The 26,905-nt window shown below is 42.6% G+C and overlaps 1 protein-coding gene across 1 annotated transcript in view; it reads right to left on the bottom strand.

Annotated features, from left to right (window-relative positions):
- Window positions 1-4,044: 4,044 nt before the first annotated feature.
- Window positions 4,045-26,905, bottom strand: part of nsun2 (NOP2/Sun RNA methyltransferase 2) — a 30,019-nt gene continuing 7,158 nt past the window's right edge. The window contains exons 8-19 of the mRNA XM_066674822.1: window positions 25,833-25,907; window positions 22,855-22,985; window positions 22,489-22,562; window positions 22,225-22,355; window positions 19,954-20,050; window positions 16,751-16,911; window positions 16,180-16,272; window positions 13,062-13,197; window positions 11,193-11,273; window positions 10,642-10,780; window positions 9,135-9,174; window positions 4,045-4,799 (exon numbers count right to left, since the gene is read on the bottom strand). Coding sequence (XP_066530919.1) covers window positions 4,499-4,799; window positions 9,135-9,174; window positions 10,642-10,780; window positions 11,193-11,273; window positions 13,062-13,197; window positions 16,180-16,272; window positions 16,751-16,911; window positions 19,954-20,050; window positions 22,225-22,355; window positions 22,489-22,562; window positions 22,855-22,985; window positions 25,833-25,907 — 1,459 coding nt within the window. The 3' untranslated portion in view covers window positions 4,045-4,498. The remainder of the gene's footprint in view (window positions 4,800-9,134; window positions 9,175-10,641; window positions 10,781-11,192; window positions 11,274-13,061; window positions 13,198-16,179; window positions 16,273-16,750; window positions 16,912-19,953; window positions 20,051-22,224; window positions 22,356-22,488; window positions 22,563-22,854; window positions 22,986-25,832; window positions 25,908-26,905) is intronic.

Consider the following 26,905-nt stretch of genomic DNA (forward strand, 5'->3'; position numbering starts at 1 on the left):
AATGAATGAAATGTACATGGGGTTCTGGAGTAATTTCACCTGATTTTATTGCTATGAGAATCAATCGTGTTGTTGTTTTCTTCCCACTTCCCATGCGGATATTACAGACTCAGTTACCTAGTGTTTAGAGGTACTCTGGTTATTTTAGTCCTGTCTGGATACACACCTCCATATGTTTCCAAACAGATTTTATCACTCCAATCCACACCTGACGTTTAGCATGGTGGCCTTAATGGTACTGGCAGGAAGTACCATTTCATAGTAACCAAAAGACTGTGAAGGACTGGCGCCCACTCCAGGGTGTATTCCCGCCTTGCGCCCAATGATTCCAGGTAGGCTCCGGACCCACCGCGACCCTGAACTGGATAAGCGCTTACAGATAATGAATGAATGAATGAGTAAACAAAAGAACCAAGGACACATGAATACCAACACATAAGACTCTGATTACCCTACCGCCTGCATTTCGAAGACCAGTCAAAATGCCTGAAAAACAGCAGCAGTCAACTAAATAGCAGGCTAAGAAATATATTAAATATAGCACAGAGGAACATGCAGTAAAGGATGGCAAACGGCAGGCTCTCTTGTTGAGCAGCATCATCACAAGTTAGGCAGTTAGCAGGCATCATAAGTGAATATAAATGAATATGTGTATAATGCAGTATGTATAGACTGCTGTTTCCATTATCAGCACGATCTCTGTAAGTATATGACATTACATTCATTGCTTTGCCAGCTGTTTTTAATTATAATTCAGACCTATAAAGCCATTTGAATCTGACTCTGAGAGAAGAGCATTTGCTGAAGGTGGAGAGGCGCAGTAAACAGGGATTTTATGGCTGATATCATTAGCAGTATTAGTGTGAACTGCAGGGAAGATGGTGGCTAAAAGCTATAGTGCATTATGGAGCATCACTCATCGCTGTCCTTCACTGACAGGAGAGCCACTCTGTGAGTGAGATATAGACTGAAATAACTGTACTTGAATGACCTCTGGTGACTTTTCTTTTCTGAGGACACCCCACCCACCCCGCTGCTCCTGCAGCAGTCTATGGCCACAACAGAGCTGCTTCTCCTCTTTAGCTCATGTCCTCCCTCCCTCTCTTCCATGTTGACATATTGTTATGGGAACGACTCTCAGCACTCAGTTCCAGATTCTGTCTACCCCACGCTTTAAGCAGACTCTGGCTGTTCAGACTTGGCAGCTCAGGAGAGTTATAGTATATAACCAAATGTTTATAGACATCCCTTATATTTATCCAGTTCAGCTATTTTAAATGATAGACACATGCATTCAGGTGTGTACAGAGGTATGGATAGATGGTGCACTCTGGAGCATTTCCATGGGTGCCTAAGTTCCCCATGCCCAATGTCAAGCATCGAGTAAGAGCATTAGTGTTTAGAGCAGTGGAACTGTGTTCCCTGGAGTGAAGGAGCACAAGCACCTTTGGGGAACTGAGTGTTATTTGTAATCCAAATCTAATCTTCCAGCATCAGGACATGACCTCAGTAAAGCTCAAGTAGCTAGCTGATTGCTATCAAAAATCTTAAGGCATCCAGTGTAAAGATTTCTCAGAGTACAGAGGGGGAAAACTGGTTATATGGTGAAATAAACAGGGTGGCACGGTGGTGCAGCAGGTAATTTTGCAGTCACACAGCTCCAGGGACCTGGATGTTGTGGGTTCGATTCCCGCTCCGGGTGACTGTCTGTGAGGAGTGTGGTGTGTTCTCCCTGTGCCTGCGTGGGTTTCCTCCGGGTGACTGTCTGTGAGGAGTGTTGTGTGTTCTCCCTGTGCCTGCGTGGGTTTCCTCCAGGTGACTGTCTGTGAGGTGTGTGGTGTGTTCTCCCTGTGCCTGCGTGGGTTTCCTCCAGGTGACTGTCTGTGAGGAGTGTGGTGTGTTCTCCCTGTGCCTGCGTGGGTTTCCTCCGGGTGACTGTCTGTGAGGAGTGTTGTGTGTTCTCCCTGTGTCTGCGTGGGTTTCCTCCGGGTGACTGTCTGTGAGGAGTTTGGTGTGTTCTCCCTGTGTCTGTGTGGGTTTCCTCTGGGTGCTCTGGTTTCCTCCCATGGTCTAAAAACACACGTTGGTAGGTGGATTGGCGACTCAAAATGTGAGTGTGTGAGTGAATGTGTGTGTTGCCCTGTGAAGTACTGGTGCCCCCTCCAGGGTGTATTCCCACCTTGCGCCCAATGATTCCAGGTAGGCTCTGGACCCATCGCGACCCTGAACTGGATAAGGGTTACAGATAATGGATGGATGGATTAGGAACATCTACCTTGTATCTATACTCATTGTCCATACTATACTCCACCACAGTTTAACCCCATTTCACACTGCTTTTCAATGGTTGGGACACCCACAGGTCCCAAGCGCTCTAAAACCCTCAGTGTCACTGCTGAACTGAGAATAATCCACCAACCAACAATATCCTGCGTCTTGTGTCCGCTGATGAAGGACTACAGGACGACCAACACAAACTGTGCCACAACAGATGAGCTTCTCTCTGACTTTATATTTACAAGGTGGACCAATGAGGTAGGAGTGCCTCACAAAGTGGAAAGAGAGTGGAGAGTGTTTAAAAACTCAAACAGCACTGCTGTGTCTGATCCACTTGTATTAGCACACATCAATGTCACTGCAGAACTGAGAATTATCCATGTCTCTTTGAGAATAGTGAACTTCTCAGTGCGGTTTCTACAATGATTATTGGTGTACATAAGCTCTACTGTCCCCAGGCAACCTTGCCTCCTCTGTCTGTGTCTCCTGAACCGTCCCCTGCTTTGTCTTTACACTCTGCTTTCAGCTTGTTGCACTAAGCTTTGAGCTTGTTACCATGGTGACGGTGCCAAGACGGGCACTGCCAGCTCCAGCTCTGCAAGGCCAATGAGGACAACAGGTCCACCTCAAACACAGTTAGTAACAAACTGATATTTAACAACATTTATGTTGCTTAGACATCTGCCCAACATCAGACAGCGTGGTGTCCATCAGTCCGGACTTTTGGTTACTCAGAGAAGAATTACAGCATTTTACAAAATATAGTTTGGTGATATGTATACATTCAGTGGTGTTTGGTATGTAACATGCAATTCTAGAAAAAAAGTCATTTACAGCAGTGGTGGTAGTAACCAGACATCTGGGGCGATTGATGCCTCTGAATCAGGGGCGCACAACATCCAAGATGGCCGCCGTCTAGTTGATTTTTTTTTTTCTCCTGCTCAAAACACACCTGGCTCAACAAACCCCTGGGGTATGATCCACAAAGTCAGATTTCTCAGTGTATTCAGATAGTCAAGCATCCTATGGGAAAAGAAAATAGGCACATTCCTATTAAAAATCCTCCACTCTAGGCTTAAATGGATACTAGGGGTAGTATTGTTACCTTAATATTACAGCTTCATAATCACTGTGATGCCTCACTGAACTGTAACAGGGAGAATAGACACCTTGTAGGTGCTACACTGGCCTCAGCACTGCAGAAACTGCACTATGTAACAACAAAATATGCAGGTGGTTCTCCAGAGATGAAAACCTGTAGCATTAGGGAATAAATGCTGAGGAATCCAGGATATCAGTGGAATTTTTCTAAGTGGAAAAGGGCCAGAACTAGCCACATATACTAGCCCTTTCTTGTACCGCCCGTAGAAACAGTAGATTTTAACAAACGGGCTACAACAGCTTGCATATTATTCCACTCAGACATGTTAAAATTGGTGCATGGAAAAGCGTACACATGGTCATGCAGAAACCAAGCACTATGCAACTGACAATTTTTGTCAAATGGATATTGTAAGGTATTTGTAAGAGGACTTTTCTAGTCTAATTTTGTGAGGACATTCTGTACCACTAAGAGCAAAAGAGTTTGGGAGAGAGCTTGAGGGAGAGTTTGAGGGAGCTTAGCCACTTGTTTTTCAACCCCCGCTACCAAAAGACCTTACTGATTAGGTACTAGATGAGTAAGACCCCAGCGTATAGTGCTAGATCATTGAGATACACAAGCACAAAAACAACTATGGAATCAAAGATACTAGCAATAGTCTTTGCTTTTATTTCAGATTTTGCTTCTTAATAAAACATGGAGATGTATGTACAGTATGGAAGACACTTACTTGTGTCAAATAAAATTCAGGGCGTCCCAAAGGGGCTGGAAAAAAAAAAAAAAACACCAGGCCACAGGCCCATGTTAACATTGGCTTGCTAAACACACTTGGTGGTAATATGCATTGGCTGATAACAGGATTGTTTAAACCAACCACAGCAGGCGTCTTCCATGTCCTCCTGGAACCACTGTTTACATCAGAGGATTAAATAATAGCAATCCACAAAAAAAAATTCTAGAAATAAAACAAACTGAATTGTACTGTCCCTAACAAGGTCAGTTTATAGACCACGTATAAAAAGGAGTGAGCTACGGCCATTTTTGCTCATAGCTATGTATCTGGTTCCTTTCTGGCTCCAGAATGACTCTTGCTAAAGCTCTAAAACTCCTCTAAGAGTCTCAGGTGCTGCCCACATCCTCCGAGCAGTTTGTTTTGGACTCTTCTGAGCCGTTCTGCTCCGCGTCTGATATCTCCTGCTCGGGGACGGCTTGTGCCTGGCCCAGTTCCTCTCCGTCCTCTGTCTTTTCTTCTTGCATTTCTGTCGCTCCTCCCTCCCTCTTGCCCTGTTTGTCCCGGAACACCTCCACCCCGACCATGCGCAGGTAGTGGAGGCGCTCGTTTCGGGGTACGAAGGCCCTGATGGATGTCTTTCCTCGCCACCCACACAGCTCTAGGGCGCACTGAGGGGAATTCGGGTCACTGCAGAGAAAGGGAAGAGAGGGTTCAGTATGAGTTAAAATAAAAAACAAGAGCGTCACTCAAGAGTTTGTTCACCTTCTCTTTGCTGCTGGACCTGCCCCTTTGGTTTGATGATGACTGTTATTTCAAAGAGCAAATTATATGTTTTCTTATTAAATATTGGGAAACACATCTGTGGAGATCACTCACTGACTACAGAGGCAGCGCACCTAAGGTTCAGTTGAAAAATGTTGGTAATTCTTTAAATGAGTGGGTCCCACTGCAATGTTAATGAATACATTTATAACATGTCACTTCTGTTAAAGCCACTGTTTTCCATTTGTCTCGTTATTTTTTGTTCAATAAAAAGTGGCAGGTTTTCATGAATTACAATGTTCAAAATACTTCAAGTGAACGTTGGAAGGACGTGTGTTTTTAAGTGTGTGTTTGTGGGGGTAGGCTCAAAAGTATATTGCTCTCAAACACTATGATGTAAAATTATATTTTGAAAAAGAAAGTGGTCCAAATGTCTGACATGTAAAAGAATGCATGCCTCAGCCTCAGAGTGATGCGCAATTTAAAACCAGAATATCTCCATTAATCCCTGACTGAACTTCATGATCTATAGCTGGATGACTGTTTGCGGAGATTCTGTGGGATTTTAATAATCTATCAGTTTGTAATAGAGCTTTGCTTTGATAGCCAAGACACCAAGGTTGTAAGAAGCACGCGTCGTATGCAGTCATGTGGCCTATAATCACATTCAGAAGTTGGAATTAGCGTTAAGAAAATAGTGTCATATTTTAATGTCGTGTTAGCCAAACCAGAGCAGAAAACACCACACAGAAATCTGTCCCAATTCTTTTGGTCAAAAGCAGAGGGACACAAAATGTACCAAGAGCCAGTGAGTGAATAACAGATAAAGAAAATGGAAATAAAAGCAGAGGGGTGGACAAATGGGCAGATTACAGCTGAAGAACTAAGAGGACACAAATACGGACTGGGATTAATGATTGTTGGTTTAAGGAAAGGGAAGGATGAAGGAAGCACAAAGGGAAAGGAGCAAGGACAGCTTAAGGGGGGGTAAAAAAAGAAAGAACAGAGTGAAAGGGAGAGATGGGAGGCAGCCAGCAGCAAGAATTTAAAAAGGAACAGGATGACACTCCAGAGACAGCGTGATCACACGGTGACATCAGAGCTCCCCTTACAGCACGAGGGGAAGCTGAGAGGAGCGCTCATGTCAACGCCTGTGTGGAAGAGTAGGGGAGCACTTAGCACAAAAAATATTAAATATTGATCTCCTAGTTTCGCGTGGATGGCACTCCATGTCTGCCTGTGTTATTCGGACATTTCTTCAGCGATAAAATGCAGAAAAACACCACTCTGTTGGGGTTTGGCCTGTTTAAAGGGGGGGGGGGGGGGGGGGGGCTCTCTAAACACTGTTAAAGAACACAAACGCATGTGCAATTTAAATCGTCTGACCGATTAGACCTGGGGAAACATGGACATGAGTTCTGTATTTGGCAGCTGAACAGGGATACAGATTAGTATTTCTATCATCGTAAACTATACTGAACATTCTCTTGGTTTTGCAAATATTAATGCCTTACGCCACGTGTGGCCCGCAAGAGCTTAAAAGATCTGATTGACTGCTGTCTAGTGGCTTAATGCCGTTGCATCACGGGTCACATAATCGGCATTAATTGTGGGAAATGGAGTTTATGGACAATGCACGCTTTTAGACTTAATTATTAATTATTCCGCCACTAATTCTAAAGCGTGCACTGACCTTAAACTACATTTCCCACAATGCATGCTGATTATGTTACCCGCCAAGTGACGGCATTCCACCACTAGATCACAGTGTATCCTCTTTGATGTGATTTTTTCAACAAGTGGAATTAAGAAATAGCTACAAATATTGATCCCAAAATGTCCAGGAAAAGAAACATTGATGCCGATGGAAGACAGTTTGAAGAGAGATGTGAAGGCGAATTGTTTGTGCTTCAAGGAGAAAAACCTGTATGAGGCGGTGGCAGGTGTCAATGAGTACAATTCACGTCTGCACTTTGACACCAAACACGGAGCTCAGTACGCCAACGTTAGCCTTCAGGAAAAGCAACAAACTGTACAAGAATTAAAAGGCAAACTGCGATCGCAGCGGAATATGTTCACAAGAGAGTTACGGCCCAAAACCACGCCGCTGTGAAAGCTAGCTTTATTGTAGCTGAAGACTTTTTCAGGGGGTGCACTTTTGAAGCAGTGTGTGCAGAAGGTCATAGCTTGTGTTTGTTGATATTTTTCTTTAATCACTTTGATAGTTTGATCGTTGATTGATGGAGTAATATGAGTTTCTGAACCTCACAAATGAACAGGATTTATTTGTTAACAGAGCAACAAGCAAACATTTATATCTCTGCAAATGTTTATAAGTGGAATAAGTAATAAATTCAGAGTTATTTAACATTAAAGAGTACTTATATATATTCTACATGACATTTGGTTACATGTATACGGTCTTACAGTTACATCTGGCTCTTTGAGGGCAACCATTATGCTGATGTGGCCCTCTGTGAAAATGAGTTTGACACCCCTGCCTTACGCCATTAATTTGCTCAAGTCACAGTGCCTCCAAAGTTCAGCCCCCATCTCTATTAGTGCAAGAAAATGAAAACACAATGCCCCCCAAAAGTTCCTACAGTAAACTGCAATCTGTCAGAACTAGATTCATAAAGGTTTTTATAGGTTTGTACCAATCAATCAATCAATCAATAAATAAATAAATAAATAAATCCCCACCCACCCCCAAAACTTTACCTCAATGTTTGAATTAAAAACGTATGCGAACATTTAGGGGCCCTTCATCACGTGTTCAACGTTCAATTCCCGCTACGGGTGTGAGAAGTGTGGTGTGTTCACCCTGTGTCTGCATGGGTTTCCTCCGGGTGACTGTCTGTGAGGAGTGTGGTGTGTTCTCCCTGTGTCTGCATGGGTTTCCTCCGGATGACAGTCTGTGAGGAGTGTGGTGTGTTCTCCCTGTGTCTGCATGGGTTGTCTCCGGGTGACTGTCTGTGAGGAGTGTGGTGTGTTCTCCCTGTGTCTGCATGGGTTTCCTCCGGATGACAGTCTGTGAGGAGTGTGGTGTGTTCTCCCTGTGTCTCTATGGGTTTTCTCCGGGTGACTGTCTGTGAGGAGTGTGGTGTGTTCTCCCTGTGTCTGCATGGGTTTCCAGGTAGGCTCTGGACCCACCGCGACCCTGAACTGGATAAGCGGTTACAGATAATGAATGAATGAATAAAAAATGTATTAATCATTAAACTGAGTGAAAACTGTCAGTAGTTCTAAGAAGACTGTTATACTGTGAGCTCTGGAAAGTCTTTTACTGAATACCCAATACCTGATAAGACATGGGGGGAAAAAAAGCAGGTGCAGATTCCGCAATCTGTAGCACAGACAGACTGGTACTTTTTAAATAAAGGGAAATATTCAGACTTAATAATGGGAACCAAGGAATATTTATACTTTGAAATTAGCAGTAAGTATGTAACAGAAGGTGGGAGCGATTATGAAATCCCTTGTTCAGATTTATAAATTCAGAATCTGTAAGCATTGTGTCACACTCCTTTAAAGACACACGGAAGACCTCTGTTCGAAATGAAGCAAGAAGCCTATTCTCTTAACTAACCTTTTTATTTCTCATTAACAGCTGGTGTTGAGTCCATGGCTGAGGTGACACAGGGTCCTTTAGTCACAGTATATTTTCATGCACTGTTATTTGTTATGTGTATTTACCATATCAGGAACAACACATGGTACAAAATCATACTTTTTTTTTTTTTAATAATCCTGTTTGTATGCTTCACAATATGTAACTTAACCAGAGCTATCAAAACTTCTGCATGACACTGTAGGTAAGTGTGTGAGTAAGATAATGTGAGTGAGAACTCCCACATACACACACAAACACACACGCTGGTGTCCCTCTGACCAATTTTCTTGGCAGCCAGGGCCACCGATGTGAAACATGGCTCTCTAGTGAGGCAGACAATGAGCTTTGTGGTGAGCGAGACAATGAGGAGCTATTTATCGGTAAAGAGAGCAGCTCCATCAGTTCAGGCTCTAATTATCACACAGGAGTAAAGGACATCCTCTCCATTCAGTCTGTCGCCCCACTGTTTGATGAATAGCTTGAGTAACATCACACAGCTTTCAGTGTACAAACAATGCTTTTATGAGGGTAAAAGTGCCAGATTCTCTCTCACTTTCCTTTTACACACACACACACACACACACACACATCTATTAAAAAGGTGGATACTCATTAAAATTAGGTGGCAACAAAAGAGCATCACTTACTTGGGATTAGGCTGGTATTTTAAAACGATGCTGCCCATTTCTGCAGAAAGAAAAACACAGAACATTAAGGAGATTATCACCACAAAAAAAGCATTAGTGCATGTGATTATCTCTGAAGTACCACTTTACTGAAGTATAAAGACTGTATAAAGTGAAATACATAAAATCTATTACCACACTATTATTTTATTTTAAAAATCACTTGTTCAGTGCATTAACACATTCATTTGAGAAAGTGGATCCTACAAACTCACAAACTGTGAAATAACAGTTGTTTATTTTGCTGTATATTATGTGGAGTGCAGAGACGAATCCTAAGGGGTGAACACAGGAAGAGTGAAGCCCTGTGAAGGACTGCCCCCCCCCCTCCATGGTGTGTTCCTGCCTTGCACCCAATGATCCCAGGTAGGCTCCGGACCCACTGTGACCCGGAACTGGATAAGCGCTTACAGACAATGAATGAAGAGTGAAGGAAGAAAACTAGAGCTTCTGCTCCTTGCTCCTCACTCCTGGGCTCCCGCGCTGAACTGAGCTGTGGCTCATTGTCTTTTAAAGGAAAAAGTGCTGAAACTATTCGTTCTGATACAGGTTGTTTAGACAGGTGGAGAATGCTGCTGTGGTCTTTGATCCTTTTGGTATTTTGAACAAAGTGTTTAACAGATGTATAACTAAAGACCCAAGGGACTGGTGGTAACTTGTGAAAAAAAGGGAAAATGTCTTTATTTTATAATACTTTAATGTCACCACCGCAGGTCACGTTTTCACGTAGAGTGCTTGACTTTTAGTGTTAGTAAATAAGTTCCTCTCTGTTTGAGGTTATTAAAATCTACTGAACATTACATAGGGCGGCATGGTGGTGCAGCAGGTAGTGTCGCAGTCACACAGATCCAGGGACCTGGAGGTTGTGGGTTTGTTTCCCGCTCCGGGTGACTGTCTGTGAGGAGTGTGGTGTGTTCTCCCCGTGTCTGCATGGGTTTCCTCCGGGTGACTGTCTGTGAGGAGCGTGGTGTGTTCTTCCTGTGTCTGCGTGGGTTTCCTCCGGGTGCTCCGGTTTCCTCCCACAGTGCAAAAACACACGTTGGTAGGTGGATTGGCGACTCAAAAGTGTCTGTAGGTGTGAGTGTGTGTTGCCCTGTGAAGGACTGGCGCCCCCTCCAGGGTGTATTCCCGCCTTGCGCCCAATGATTCCAGGTAGGCTCTGGACCCACTGCGACCCTGAACTAGATAAGTGGTTACAGATAATGAATGAATGAATGAACGAACGAACGAACGAACGAACATTACATACCAAACTAACCATAATGTAATGTAAATACATTTTAAAGATGGAGAACTTCAAGTGATAAATAGGTAACATTACTGACATAATACATGCAGAATCAATGCCAATGAATGAAATGATTACAATTTAACAAGTTTAAAGTCATATGATGATAGGGACTGAAGATGCATAGCCTCCATGTGTCCGAGGCACAGAGGAGCTCCAGGACACAGCTTGGACACTCACCGAGTTTCTTGGCCTGAGCATGAGCATCATCTCCTAATCTGCTGAGAAAAGGATTCTCCTCAGTCAGGAGAACCTTCACATCCTCCACACTAATGTTTATCAGACGCGCTCTGATGTAGGGATACAGAGTGTAAATACCCTGGAGCAGAAGGACAGAGGAAGAGAGAGAAACAAAAACAAATATCAGCCAGTAATCATTGTCTATTCTCCTCCCTGACCAGGCAAACTAGATGAAGACATTTTAGGAGTTGATAAGAAGCTACTTTAATACAGGACATTAGTCTGAAATGACAAATCAGGCTTAATATGATTAGGGACATAATTAAAATAAACAAAAAGTCACTTTGGATCTCTGATTAAATTTAACACAAGACTGAGCAATATACTTCTTATATAAACTGTTTAAATGTGTTTATACTGTGAAAAAATAAGTTTTACAAAATGGCTTGGTCTAATTTAATTTATTCTTCTGGTCACAGAGGAAACGCTCGTCTGGTGAGTACACGCTCTGTGTTAGTGATGGTCTCAGGGATCAGCCGATTAGGTCCTACCTCCTGGGCCAGTCTGAAGGCACAGCCGAACTGCTCCCCGTCGTTATTCCTTGACCACACTTTCACACCAGTGTTGATCACCTGAGGAGAAAACGCCTCGGAGAATGAGGAGGAGCACGTGATCACAAAAGAACATTTAGAGAAACGCAGCTGACATTTAGTGAAGTGTCTCCATCCTCTAAATGATTTGCTTTGGCCTCAAAATGTCAGTGTATCCCTCTCTCAGCGGTGAACTCATTATTTTGATCAAGTGATGGAAGCTAAAGCTCCGGTCTAACCTCCAGAACCAAGAGACTGGAAAACCAGGCTCCATCACTGCTCCACTGCTCAGTGAAGGAGCTTCGACTCATGAGAGTGAGGAGGTAGAGTTTGCATAAATCTGTACATTTCAATACATAAACACCAAAGTTGTGAACTTTAACCAACTTAAAGGTGAAGTAAATCAAAAATCCCAACAGCAAAAATGTACAGTGGCCCCTCACTGTTTCGCGGGTTTTCAATAAATACTGATGTAACGTAATTAATGTATATAATTAATATGCGTATTTACTCAGCTGATGAATACACACCAAGTAGTCGCATGAAGCGCTACTTGTCGACGTGAGATTGTAAACAACATGTGATTGGTTGACTGATGGAAAGTGACCAACCAGAGAATGCTGCTCTGTATCCCAGTCATTCACACTCAGCTACCGCTCTCCGTTCTTCTATTTCACTTTAGCGTCAGACTGCCTTGCATAGTTTTAAAACTTAAAATAGTGTACAACTACTAAAATAATGTATAAATATTAAAATAAATATAGCGTCCCTACTTCGCGGATTTTCACTTTTCGCAGGTGGTCCTGGAATGTAACACAAGTGAGGGATCACTGTACACATAATTCATCCATCCATCCATTCATTGTCTGTAACCCTTATCCAGTTCAGGGTCACGGTGGGTCCACAGCCTACCTGGAATCATTGGGCGCAAGGCAGGAATACACCCTGAAGGGGGCGCCAGTCCTTCACAGGGCAACACACACACACTCACACCTACGGACACTTTTGAGTCATCAATCCACCTACCAATGTGTGTTTTTGGACTGTGGGAGGAAACCAGAGGAAACCCACAGGGAGAACACACCACACTCCTCACAGACAGTCACCCGGAGGAAACCCACGCAGACACAGGGAGAACACACCACACTCCTCACAGACAGTCACCCGGAGGAAACCCACGCAGACACAGGGAGAACACACCACACTCCTCACAGACAGTCACCCAGAGGAAACCCACACAGACACAGGGAGAACACACCACACTCCTCACAGACAGTCACCCAGAGAAAACCCACGCAGACACAGGAAGAACACACCGCACTCCTCACAGACAGTCACCCGGAGCGGGAATCGAACCCACAACCTCCAGGTCCCTGGAGCTGTGTGACTGCGACACTACCTGCTGCGCCACCGTGTCGCCACACATAATTCAGAACAACACAAATATCATTAAAAAAAACACCCTCAATATAGAAGCTGTCTTATTTTAATCCATAATTTCTCTGTACGTTTGCTGGCATAAATATTCATTTAATGCATGGCCTGGTTCTGCAACTTTGCTAAAACTAATATATCAATGAACTCTGTTCTGAATTTCAGGATTCAGAAATGAGTCCTGGCTCAAAGATTTCCATAACTTTAATCTGAAAGTGCTTCTATGGAAATGTGTAAAATAAATAAATAAATAAATGAAATAAAAAAACAAGGAACTGAAAACAACACTCTTCAAGCTTAGTATGCATTGAAATCATGCTGTGAAATATGTGCTCTTCCAAACAAAACAAAAAAAAACCCTGGACCCATACAGAGAATGTAAATGTGTGTCCTCACTTTCATTCTCTCACTGTTGTTGAGCAGGACATTGCGAAGCTCCTTGGAGACCATGTACAGATGTCTTTTCTTCCCCTCGTGTGTCCTCGTCAGCACACTGAGTTTGGGGAAATCTGGAGACAGGTCATAGAACGCCCTGGAAAGAGTGCACACACACAGTTAGTCAAACAGCCGAATTGGAAAAGACAAGAAAAGAGAAAGACACGAACAAAGACACACACAGCGTTAAACATACGATGCCATATGGTGCAGAGGCGGATGTAGATCTGGTTGAGTTGTTCGTGTCAGGGTGTCTAAATAAGAATGGCAGGTTGCCAAGAGTAACGCTACATGCATCTGTCTCCATACAGACTCTATCAAACACTGAAGAATCCCCTCTGAACGGCGCGAGCAGGGTTTTGTTTTATCTGAAGGTACGAGTGACTCTGGCAGGTTAATGCTTTTGAATGTGATTTGAATTCACATTTGGAACTCAACCAATTTGAACAAAACTGACACATTCAGCGTACACTCTGCAGCTGTAAACACACTCATGTAGTGTGTGATCACAGCTTCTGAAGGTGGAAGCAGCGTTGTGAAAAAACATACAGAGACACAAACAGGATGGTTTTAATACATCGGGACATGCGTGTGCACACATTTTCGGGACATTTAGTAAAAAAGCCACGACCAAATAAACACACCTTATCAAAAGAACTTTATCTTCACGGTTCTGTTTTACGATACCGGAGTGGGTAGAAAAGTCGTAAATGCTGTTAATGCTGTTCAGTGCTTTGTTTATTATCTTGTATTCAACCTTATCAGGTCCGGTACTGTTTCAGCATTAGTGCAGTTTGTTAGAACAAATGTAAACATCATTCGAAGCCCGGTGAACCGAATAAAAACACAGAGACGCTCTGAAGTCGTCCGTCTCAGTCTGTTTCCAAACTAATTCTGGTGCGGCTCATTTGAAGCATGAAAGCAAAGACATCTAAACAAACACAGAATAAAGAGCCGTCTCATCACCTCAGAGCTTTTCATCATCTCTTCCGAACCGAATGAGTATTTATAGAACGGTTACTTTCAGATTTACATTGAGGATGACATCAGTTAAACAGCTATTTTAAATATTTTCAATATATACACAAACACATACGATCACAACTTTAATATATTAATGACGTACGTTTTCTAAAAGCATAACAACATATTGTAATGTGTGGTTTCTTGTGAATTTATTGCTCTAGATTACAGCTCAATTTTGAATATTGAAAACCTGACATTAACCTATGTATATTGCAGAATAAAATATCACTATGGCCTCTTTCTTCTACACTCACTCCAAATTATTTTTCATTGTACAGTGAAAAACCAGGGGCACTGAACACACCGTGCCGTCCCTGGCATTCGGGGAACAGTTGGGGGTTAGGTGTCTTGCTCAAGGACAACTCAGCTGTGGATTGAGGAAGGAGGGCAGCACTGTGCCGGTAACGGGGTTCAAACCTGTGACCTTTATAGTTTGACAATGTAGTCCATTTGTGGCTCTGCATACTTTTGTTACTTTGTCAGAGGGACTGACTGTGAGGAGTGTAGTGTGTTCTCCCTGTGTCTGCATGGGTTTCCTCCGGGTGACTGTCTGTGAGGAGTGTGGTGTGTTCTCCCTGTGTCTGCGTGGGTTTCCTCCGGGTGACTCTCTGTGAGGAGTGTGGTGTGTTCTCCCTGTGTCTGCATGGGTTTCCTCCGGGTGACTCTCTGTGAGGAGTGTGGTGTGTTCTCCCTGTGTCTGCGTGGGTTTCCTCTGGGTGACTGTCTGTGAGGAGTGTGATGTGTTCTCCCTGTGTCTGCGTGGGTTTCCTCCAGGTGACTGTGAGGAGTGTGGTGTGTTCTCCCTGTGTCCGCGTGGGTTTCCTCTGGGTGACTGTCTGTGAGGAGTGTGGTGTGTTCTCCCTGTGTCCGCGTGGGTTTCCTCTGGGTGACTGTCTGTGAGGAGTGTGGTGTGTTCTCCCTGTGTCCGCGTGGGTTTCCTCTGGGTGACTGTCTGTGAGGAGTGTGGTGTGTTCTCCCTGTGTCCGCGTGGGTTTCCTCTGGGTGACTGTCTGTGAGGAGTGTGGTGTGTTCTCCCTGTGTCCGCGTGGGTTTCCTCTGGGTGACTGTCTGTGAGGAGTGTGGTGTGTTCTCCCTGTGTCCGCGTGGGTTTCCTCCGGGTGCTCCGGTTTCCTCCCACAGTCCAAAAACGATGGTAGGTGGATTGGCGACTTAAAAAGTGTCCGTAGGTGTGAGTGAATGTGTGTGTGTCTGTGTTGCCCTGTGAAGGACTGGCGCCCCCTCCAGGGTGTGTTCCCGCCTTGCGCCCAATGATTCCAGGTAGGCTCTGGACCCACCGCAACCTTGAACAAGATAAGCGCTTACAGATAATGAATGAATGAATGACTTTACTTTAATGCCACACTATAGGTTTCAGTGCAGGTGAGTTCTTGAATGGTTCTGGAGAGGGAGATTAGACTAATCCAGGCTAAAGGTAACTGGAGAATTGGTGATTTGTGGTTCACTGACCTCTTGAATCATATCAGAGGGACTTCTTGTTGATTAGTCGTGGAAAACTAACACCATGCAGGTTTTTCTTTTGTAACAGGCAGTAAAAAAACTGCAGCACGACATGGATTTAACGTTAATCCATGTTGCATGTCCTGCAATGTGACTATTGCACAAATGCACAACAATGATGATACTTCAGTGATGTACTGTGCAACACTGGTCATAGCATGGAGCTCAAGCCCCACTACAGCGAGGTTCTGAGGGTTCAGGGGACATCATTGCATTTATTGCCCATAAATGTACATTATAAATTGGACCATCAGTGTTGACTCTTCATCCATTGGTTTAGTGTGAATGCCAAACCAAACTATAATACAACCATTTAATCACACACACACACACACACACACACACACACACACACACACACAGAGAGAGAGAGAGACAGAGACAGAGAGAGACAGAGAGACAGAGAGAGAGACAGACAGACAGAGACAGACAGAGAGAGAGACAGAGAGAGAGAGAGAGAGAGAGAGAGAGAGAGAGAGAGAGAGAGAGAGAGAGACAGAGAGAACATAGCTTTGTAAAATAGGAGAGTACTCACTGGATTGGGGGGAAGACAGGGTCATCTTCCGTCAGGAACACAAAGGGATCCTCTTTGAAGCCAAAAAGCTTCATCTTCTTTGAAGGTGGGGGGCTGAAAAACGGCGTCAGAGAGACCACAGTGACGAACAGCCAAATGTACGCACAGAAAAATACGAGACAAAATCCCTTCTATTTCTTTCATTGGACTTTGCAGCATATATCCAAAGAAGCTATGCAAGTAACGTTTGATCATTAGACCGTCTGTATTAAAGCTACTTTAAACAAGGCTGCCCTCACGCAGGTGGGGGGCACTCTATGGAGCATAAACTGGTTTATTTAGGGACCATAAAGCAACCTGTGTTCCAAATATTCATGACATCTCTGCTAGAGTGTAATATTTATTTGGTAGAATTTGTTGACTTTTGCTGAAATACCAAGCTTTTAGATCGACTAAGAATGTCCCAGACAGCACTTAACCACACACCCCACAACTTCAGAGTGAAAGAAAAGACAAATAAGGAAAAGAGTCAAAGAAAAACACACACACTGCTTTGATCCAAGAAAGTGCTGCTGTTGCTGCAGCCACTCACCCACACACTCCATCTTTCTTAGCCTCTGGCTCCGGGGGGGTTTCTACAGAATCAGAGACACATGGAGCTCCCTCAGAGGGGGTCTCCCCATCTCCCTCCTCTGGAGGGGGCTCCACAGCCTGGGCTCCATCGCTGGAACAGGTCGGATCCTTGTTCCGGAGCTGGAGAGAGGGAGAGAGGGGGAGTGGGGGTGGGAGAGAAGGTGAGAGGAAGAAGCACTCACAGAAGCTATTTTAGTGGTTCTAATTAGGCTGCAGAAAAACCAAGCTAAAAAAATAAAAAATAAAGGTGTGTGAGAAAAGATCACTATTCCTATGGGAGAAAGGGGAGAAAAGTAAAAGAGAGTGAGAGAGATAGAGTGAAAGAATCAAAAAGGAGGATGATGAGTTGAGAAACACCTACAAAACAAAAACAAGGTATTTCTACACAAATCGAAAAAGAAATAAAGTGACTGTAGAAAATGATGGAAATAGACTGTTGCATATTTAACACCAATTGTATCTAGCTCTTGAGCATGTAGTACATTGTGTGGCCAAAAAAAAGAAGCCCAGTGTCTTTTAAGATGGAACGGTATGTGTGTGTGTGTGTGTGTGGGGGGGGGGGGGGGGGTGACTCGTTTGAACGTGGCTAAAGTTTACACTTTCTGTCTGTGTTTACTTTTTCCTGCGGTTAGCAGTCTCCTGAATTTAGAGTCAATTCCACCTCAAGAAATCAGAAATAGCAAAAATAAGTCAATATTATAGAGACTCTCGTCGTTTCTCTGAGGCGAGCAGAGAGGGAGGAAGCCTGGCGTATCACTCGTTTACAGACACTGGGGCTTCGTAAACACATCAGACCAGTTTCCAGCACAAACGGTAAGGAAAAACCTTCGGAATTTTATAAGTGTCTTTACATTACAATTGTGAATGTTGGCTTTAAATCTGCCATTTTTTGAGAATGGTGTTGATCCATGTTATTGTAAGCAATGTGAAACACAAGGGAACACCTGCCCAATTTGGACTGCAAATGCAAAAAACAATGTGTGTGTGTGTGTGTGTAAGAGAGAGATGTGCTGAGTTAGAGAGTAAGTCTCTGCTTGTGTACAGTGTGGTACCCAAAATGCGCATTAAAAGAATTAGTAGTGTTTCCATGCTAGTTTTGGAAGGTGCTTTATAAAAGGGCTGTATTCATTCCAGCTGGTTACAGTTCACAACAGGATGCACAGAGGTCTGGGACTAGAAGGTAGTCTCTACCTTGCTCTAGTGGTGACAGGAACCAGACGTCTGCAGAGTTTAATCGCTCTAAAACAGACAGGTACTTTCACTAGTCACTTTGCCCAGTTAATAATATAATAAAACCACATAACGTTTGGTTCCCAACACCACCTTCATTAAGGCTTTATTTATAACTCCATGTTGGAACTGCAGAGCTTTTAAAATATTCACCCTTTTGAAAACACAAAAACTCATGCCAGACAGGATTTGGATGCTGTTGAGAACAGGAAGTAAAGAAGAACAGAAAATTATTAATAATTATTATCACAATTTATCAGGTATATATTTATTCACCCCTTTCAGGCCTAATAGAAAACACACACACAGCCGTATTCAGTGTGTATCAGAGTGCAGATCTAAATCCCTGATTTAGGAGCTGGAGAAGAGTTCACTCTGGCAGCTGCACAGCTTCTGAGCTCTGAGGGAAATATCCAAATCATCACAGGAATACATCTGAAGCTTTATTTTACATCCACAGCAAATAGAGAACAGAGAGGTCGCAAGGTCAAAAATAACAGAAACAATCACTCAGTTCATCAGCTTCAATAAAATCTCTTTGTGATTATCACAGGACTTCGCAGGGATGCTTCAGACTGAAACAGCCCTATGTGACATAACTGTAGAGAAATGCAAACTAGGCTCTTCAGGACACAGCTGTTTTCTGTGCTTTGTCTCAGACAGCACCCCAGCTCCAGTGTGAAAGTTCAGATGAGGAGAAAAACTAAATAATTATTTCATTTGTAACAAATGTTTGAGGTTAAAGTTGAAGGACATTCACAAACTCATTTCTTAACATTTGGGATGTGCTTGAGCTCCAACTATAGCACCGTGTACCAACAACCATTCCATTAAAGTGGACATGTTTCGGATCGCTTTCTACAGCATCATTTTCTAACCATGCTGAGAGCTGATGAACATTTTAGTGGGCTGGCTGAATGACATTTACGATAATCCATTGACGTCACTGCCGCTTTCTCAGGCACTTCATGATCAGCACAACAGCTGGAAACAGCTTAAACCAGCCTCACACGGCCAGACCTGAAAAGCACAGCACAGGTATGCTACCTATTTGGCTCCGTAGAGGGAAAAAGGCCCTTGATTTTTCACAGGCAACTGATTTGGCTTTGATTATTAAAGCAACACTAGGTAGTGTTTCTAACGTTAAAAATTCAGCTTTCGAAATCACTGTGATGCTTCCCTGACCGTAATAAAGAGAAAAGAGCCTCTGACACTGGTAATCCGAGCTCAGCACTGCAGAAACTGCACTATGTAATGTTTGGAGAGGAATGGGAGCTGGCAGAATAAAAGTCCTTTTAAATGTTAACTTGTCTTTGGGTTGCCATGCCTGTGTAAAAGAAGCTTTAGGGGGATATCACTCCTAAAAACGCAGGTCAAGTGTTCTTCCCAAGATCATAGACACACAAACAACACACTGTATCCACAACACCCACCACAACACCCACCAACACTGTGGAAGGTCCCACCCACCCCTCACACAAACTCTTCTCTCTACTGACAGAAGGCAGCACAGCATCCGGACCATCGCTGCCAGACCCTGCAACAGTTTCTCACCCCAGGTCCTCTGTGTCAGACACATCTGTGTCAGTGCAGCTCTGACCTGTCTGTCTCTTTCTTTTTATCCTGTATATTGTTTTTCAGCTTGTTTTGTTGTGTTGCTCTATGCATATGTCTTTTAATACGTTTACAATTTTTTTCACTTCACGTTATACTTCTCTTGACTAGAGTTTCCTCATTTAGCCCACACTAGCCATTGGGCTTAGCGATCTTAGGCTCATATGCAGCTGCTCCAGAGCATCCCATTCCATCGGCAATGCATTTCTATAGAGACGGAACCATTATGACTCAGCGGGTACACTTTATTGTAGACGAATGAACCGATCACAGTGCGTGTTTAATAATGTTTGGATATACTGGAGGATTAAAGGTTACCTTCGGCTGCCGGCGGTTCCATGGCATTGGTGCCTTCTTCAACAGAACTGCTACGAAAAAGCCTCCCGTGTTCTGGTGATGGGGCAGAATCCTCATACTGTGTAAACACAGGTTCAGACACAATGATGATTAGGATTGTTATTACACACTGGACATATACAGGTAAAAAACAGGCAGAGTAGGGCACAATCACTGAGTTAAATCCTCAGCAGTGCAACTAACAGCATGGTACAGCTCCAGCCTGAAGAATACACTCCTCAGTAGAGCGGGAGCGCCACACAGTGGAAGTCTGAGGAAATACAAAGTTATCAGGCTATGGAGAGAAATGGAGAGATATGGAGAGAAATATCTGAAATGAGCCGACTTATCCACAGCTCATTCATAAACACACAAGCCAAACTGGTTTAAACTGGTTTACTGTTTCTTAAAAAAAAACATTTGTTCTCATTCAGGCGTTACAATAAATTAAAGAAATACAAGAGAGGAATCCTATCCCATTTATCTGCAACAGGTTTATAAACAGAGCCCAAATGAGTCCATACAGAGGAGCTCACCCAGTAAACAAGGAACGTCCCCGGACGTTCAAATAGGTCTAAAAGTAGTCTGTCCGTCAAGGACATATTTTAAACGTCAATGGACGTCCAAAATCCATCTTAATAAGTTAGTTAAGTTGTGACCAATCGATAACGTCAGTGGACGTCCAAAATGCGTTTTATACACGTAATTTATTTTGGGACCATTTAATAACGTCAAAGGACGTCCAAAATACGTCTAATAGTCGTCTTTTCAATGTCTGTGTTTGGACGTCTTTTTAACTTTCATTTTCATCCTTAAGAGAACGTTGATTAGACGTCATTACGTTATTTCAACGTTGAATCAACGGCTAAATGTTTACTGGGCAGGCTCCATCCTAAACATCCCCCACTCCCTACATAGCACACGTCACTGACAAGAAAACTAAGACGACTACTACACGCAGTGCACTAAATGTTAGACAGGAAGACATGAGGTTGATATCCACATATACATTTTTTACTATCTGATATACAGTGCACTATTTTGGGTGCAGAGACAGTACTCGTCTGACCTACACTGTGCACTACGTAGTGAAGAGGGAGACATTTGAGTTCCAGCCTGATATTCAGCCTCCCGTCCGTACGAAAGCAGAACTCTAGGTCACTGAATATGGACGTTTTCAAAAACGCTCCCCAAGGAGCTGTCAGTGTTGTTGTGTGTATAAACTGGGCTTTTCAGAAACTCTGACGGCACAAAGCGTGCCTGTATCTGGCTGGAATACAAACAACTTCTCACACCCTATACAGGGGGTCCTCCACTTACGACGTTGATCCGTTCCTACGTTGCATCGTAAACAGATTTTCGGTGTAAGTCGGAACATACGTACATACTGTACGTAAATAACATACTGTAAGCACTTATCCTATCCTAACACCTATCCTCCTCGGTCCCAAGCCGCGTAACCATGTATTCTTCTGCCGCGCACACCAAACACGAAGTTCACGTTACGACGTTTACGACAAAAAACCACTTACGTAGAAACAAGGCTTTATACAGTAAATGGGAGATGTGTCGTAACCATGAAACATCGTAACTTCGGGACTGACGTAACCCGAGGACCTCCTGTATAGTGAATTACAGAAGTCATAAGATTGTTCATGTATACATGCAGATGGCCCTAGATTTCAGATTCCCACATATTAATAAATATGAATGATATTAGAAATATATAATGCATTGTTAAGATCTAGCTTCAGTATTGTTGTGACTTGCATAGTGAACTACATATGGAGTATAGGGTGATTCGGGATTAAACCTCTGTTTCTCTCATGCTTTTTGGTACATTAATATCTCCCTTTAGGAGGTATTATGGCCCCCTACTGGACTGGCATGATAATGCCACCGTTTTGGTATTCGTTTTAATGGGGACGTTTTCAAAATCGGAGAGTGTACAATCTCAGTTTTTAAAAATATCAGCATCTGTGTAGACGGGGCGTTTAAATCAAAACAAAGAACAAATTTAGTTAAAGTAAAAGGATAAAACATATCCTCCAAGAACCTGTTAAACGCCCTGAGCTCAGGGTCAGCCTGATCCAACAGTTTGGCCCAGAAACAGAGTGAAAACAACGCGACAAAAGAAAATGTGGCTTGTGCTTGTAGTCTCTCACATACTGAAACAAAACATGAGTGAAATAACGCAATTACTGCTCTACAGATTAGGACTCTACTGCTAAAGCTCTGCAAGTCTGAGCTCACCATCTCTCCAGCTTCATGCTTTGCAGTTTCTCTGGGTCAGTCGGTGGGAACATGGTGGGTCTGATCTGGGTGTGTCGACTCTTGGGCACTTCTGACCAGTCAGAATACCACTGACCCTCTTTGGTCATCAGCTAGAAAACACAGAGAAAAACTCAATGCTTCTTCATAAACTGCATCATTTGAGGAATACATTAATTTTCATCAGCAACTCAATTCTGAAATGTGCAGTAGTACCCTTTAAGTGTCATGACCAACATGTTTTACCTTCCAGGATGTGATTCCTGGCATGTATTTGAGGCCTGGCAGATCAGCAGAGGCATCAACCAGCTCCAGTGCACCTGAAACAGTCAGAATATCTGTAAAACACTGAATAAATCAATCCTGGCATTAATTACACATACATATCTTGAAGTGACAAATATTATTCGCCCTTCACAAAAATGAAAAGCGGGAACGGGAAAGCTCAGTTCTATTTTGGAAATGGGAAAGAAGCACAGAACACTCTGCCAGCTCAGAGTCTCCTTGATCCTGGTTTCACTAACAAAGAAATCATGTGAAGGCCAGAAAGTGTTGTGATGTCTCTTTAACACTGACGAACACTTGGTCAAGGCTGGAGGAGTGTTGTCAAACCTTGGCTTTTTTCCAGCAGTGAGGCAATGACCGCTTCATCCTCGATGGGGTTCAGAGAGCAGGTGGAATACACCATCCTTCCTCCCACAGCCAGCTGCTCCACTCCACGCACCGCTATCCTCAGCTGCAGCCTGACACAGAACACGTACACATGAACACACTCCGAGGCTAGGGCTGAACAATACTCAGCTCATTAATCATCACAACAATTCAAATTCTGAAAAAAATCTTTTGTTTCTTTAGTGCATCATATTTTTCCGCTTTGAAAACGATACACAAAAATTCATAAACAGATTTATTTAGACTCTGCTCTTACAGTAAAATAAACTCATACATCAAGTCTAGCAGTGTGACGCTTATCCAGCAGGGGGCACTCTTCGGACATAAAATGCTTTGTGTGCCATAAACACCACACAAGTTTGCATTAAGAGATTTTCAAAACAAAAAGTGAAATAGTTCTCAAAATTTGTTGTTACTGTGTATTTTATATTTTAATATGATTATAATTTTAGCTTTCAATATTTACACAGATCTACAGTCTATTTTATGATATAAAACCATGACGTAGGCTATAGGAATAATGCAAACTGAGCTATGAGAACCGTTTATAACAGCATCAGGGCAATATAAACGGCATTATTAAATCTAAATTGAAACAGACGTCCATGCCGGGTCTATGGGCATCCTGAGGAGACAAGGGGTTCACATGATTCCATAAAAGGAAATGACTCTGGTCCTGTGACAAAGTGAAAAATATTCTTATATTACATTAGTTTCCATAGAGTCTCTCTATTCAAACAATAACCCCAACACTGTGTGCATCCACCATGACACTGTGAAAGTTTCAGAGCGGTGGCCTGCAAACTGTCATCTAACAACTAGCAAGGCATTTTATTTTGTTCTTTTATGTTTGTACATATTATGCAGCCTGGACTTCATCCCACCCTCAACCACTAACTGCTGCAGTCTGCAATAGAGAACAGAGAACACATCTATTCTCAGCAGCAGTCTGTTGGAGAAAATACAGAACATATGGCAACTGTTCTAGCTCACACTAGTCCACTGAAACCACAACCACTGCACCCCTGTGCGCTGCTGTTTTCACCTATAAGATTTTAGGACATTCTGGAGTCTGTATGCCGCCCAGTAACCATCGTTATGTGACAAAAAAAAAACAACAATAAAACAAATAAATATAGTTAGAATTTTGTTTTTTTTAACGGAAACTGAAATGCATTTTCTTGTTTATAAATTCCAAAGCTTGGAAAAATAGAAAGGGAAAGTGTGTGAACTAACTAAGTTGGCTGGTGTGTGGTGCATTTGTCTGGTGTGTGTAATGTGTGTGTAGTATATGTAATGTGAGGGCTCTACTATGTGTGATGTGGTATGTGAATGGTGTAGTGTGTGGTGTGCATGGTGTCCCCAGAGTGTGTAATCTGCAGTGCAATTTCACAACAAAAACTTTTTTTTTTTTTATGACACAGGTGGGTATGCTATGTATAAATAACACATTACTAATACACATTTCATGAACTTACAGCTCCCTACATTTCTTTTACAATAAACAATTTGTTCAGCCACTAGAATCTGACTAGAATATTCAGAGAAAAATAGCTGAATTTGAATTTCTATTTGTCAGCTTTTAATTAAAATTTTCAGTTCCACTTTAATGAATTGGTATTCATGACCTATTAATTTGTTCAGCTTTCTAGAACAGCATTTCTCAAAGTGTGGGCCTCTAATCAGCCATGAAGCATCCTCTAGTAGCACTTTTTGACCAACGAGGATCTAAAACAATTCCCGTTCACAAACGTTTATTTAGTTAAATTGGTTCGTAAAATAGAAAAGTTGTTTCTTGAGTGCAAAGTGTGAAATAGTCAGTGAGCTTGTCGAGCTAAAGAAGCTCCAGAAAGAGCTCAGAGCCTCAAATAAAGTGTTACTGCACAGTGGAGAATGATGGAGATATTTAGAGAGATTTATATAAATAAATAATAGAAAATAAAACAGGAATCTGCTCCATTTTTTGTGTGTTTTCTGGGGCTGTGATCAGCGCAACATGAAGGGCTTTTTTTCCACTATTCACATTTACATAAGTGTATGTGTCACTCTGATCTCAATCCTCTTTAAACAAAGAATTAACAGGACCTCTGTCTGTATATCTTTGGCACCTATTTCAGCCACCACAACACTGGAAACAAGCAGTGTAACAATGCCCCCCACTGATAATGTATGCTTGGTTCCCATCTAAAATGGCTGGAATGCGGGAGCAAGTTTGGTGGAGATCACCAAGCTTCCAAGAATCATGAATGGATCTGGTTAAAAAAACCAGAGCCCTTTTGTTGTAAATATGCTATAGGGGTCCGCAGGTCAATCCTTGTAAAATTCTTTGCAAAACCCACTGACCAAAAAAAAAAAAAAAGAATTCCAGCCTTTAAATGCAGGAGCTTGGAGCTTATGGGTTAAAACAGGGTAGAAGAAGGATATCACAGCGATCAAATGACCAGAGCTTGGTACTTCTAGTGTTAAACATCATGAGTTCCATCTCATTTTTCTGCTTGTTTAAATTATTTCACATTAAAATTTCTATGATTGAAATGAAGTAGACAACATATATTTTAAGCAATTGTTCAGGCCCTAATTCTCAAGTTTTCAGTGTTAGCTCTTGAGAAGACATTAAAATAAAAATCATTTTACATAAAAAAGTTGAGTTGTTTCCTTGTGGGTCGTAACGCTTAATAGTAATAAACAGGTGGGCAGTGAGGTGGAAAACGTGGAGAAGCCCTGTTCTGGAAGTATTGATGTGGTGTGATTTATCACAGTAATGATAATTAATGATAGCATTGCCTACACATACTGTCTAACACCCTGCCCCAATAAATCTACTGCATATTATAACAAGCCTGCCAAATGGTAACAGTGAGCGATAAATAACACCCACTCCCACCCAACCACACCCTAACCATGTTTCTGTTTATTACCCATGCAGATGTAAGCTGTTGCTGGTTGTCCACTTCTTCCAAACGTCTATGTTCTTCCTCATCGTTCCGTCCCCACTGCAAACAAAAAACATGATGCTTTATTGTAGAACTAATTCTCAGTGCTCAAAAAGGTATAACACAGATTGTTTAATATTACAATATTTGTGCTGCACTGATACCGATACTGGCAATTAAACACAGTATCGGTATCGGATACAGAGAGCACAGATACCACAGGTGTGTTTAAAAAGGCCCACTACTCACTAAACTACATGTAGTACACAGGGCACTTTTCGGGACACACCCCATGAAGCAGATACTGACGCAAGTTGGGGCAGATTATAAACAGACTGAGTATTTCATACTACACGACTCTTTTTGTCGATTTTTACAGAGACTGGAAATATATCACACACACTACACGACTGGGGATAACACACTACACGACCCCAAACTCCCCAATCAAACATGCAACTCACATAGAGACATAAATACGGACGTACATCTAGGAGAATAGCACATAGTTGCGGCTACGTTCCACCTTAAATGGTTCAGAAACAGAACCGTAGCGCATCCCAGTGTTGCGTCAATTAAGGTGGAATGGAAAATTAGAATACAGTTGGAATAAAGGCTGTAACAGTGAGTTGTGTGGCGCACTATGTTCTCCTACAGGTAATACTTGTTATTTAGGGACATGTGCATCCAGCACTATGTAATATATTGTAGATTTTCATAGCTTTACCACTTAATCCGTCCTCCACTGTAGAGCTCCACTGTACGCACCTGTGTTTACTTTCTGTGCTCTGTTCTCATTGGCTGTTGAAGGGACTCATTCAGAGTTGAGTTGGTGGAGAGTTTACGCTATGCGACTACATCCAAATTCAGGTAGAAAGAAATTAAACGTATGATATGCTGCGACTGGTCTGAAATGCGATTTCGAGGCAAAAATATTTAAAATCAGGCTAAAAGTCGTGTAGTGTAAGGAATGCCAAAGAACACTGACTTTATTCAAGCAACCACAAAGAAACACGCTAACACGGGTCAGCAGCAGGACTTAGAAAATGCATTTCACA

Source organism: Hoplias malabaricus, chromosome 6, assembly GCF_029633855.1.
Source record: "Hoplias malabaricus isolate fHopMal1 chromosome 6, fHopMal1.hap1, whole genome shotgun sequence".
NCBI classification, from domain to species: Eukaryota; Metazoa; Chordata; class Actinopteri; order Characiformes; family Erythrinidae; genus Hoplias; species Hoplias malabaricus.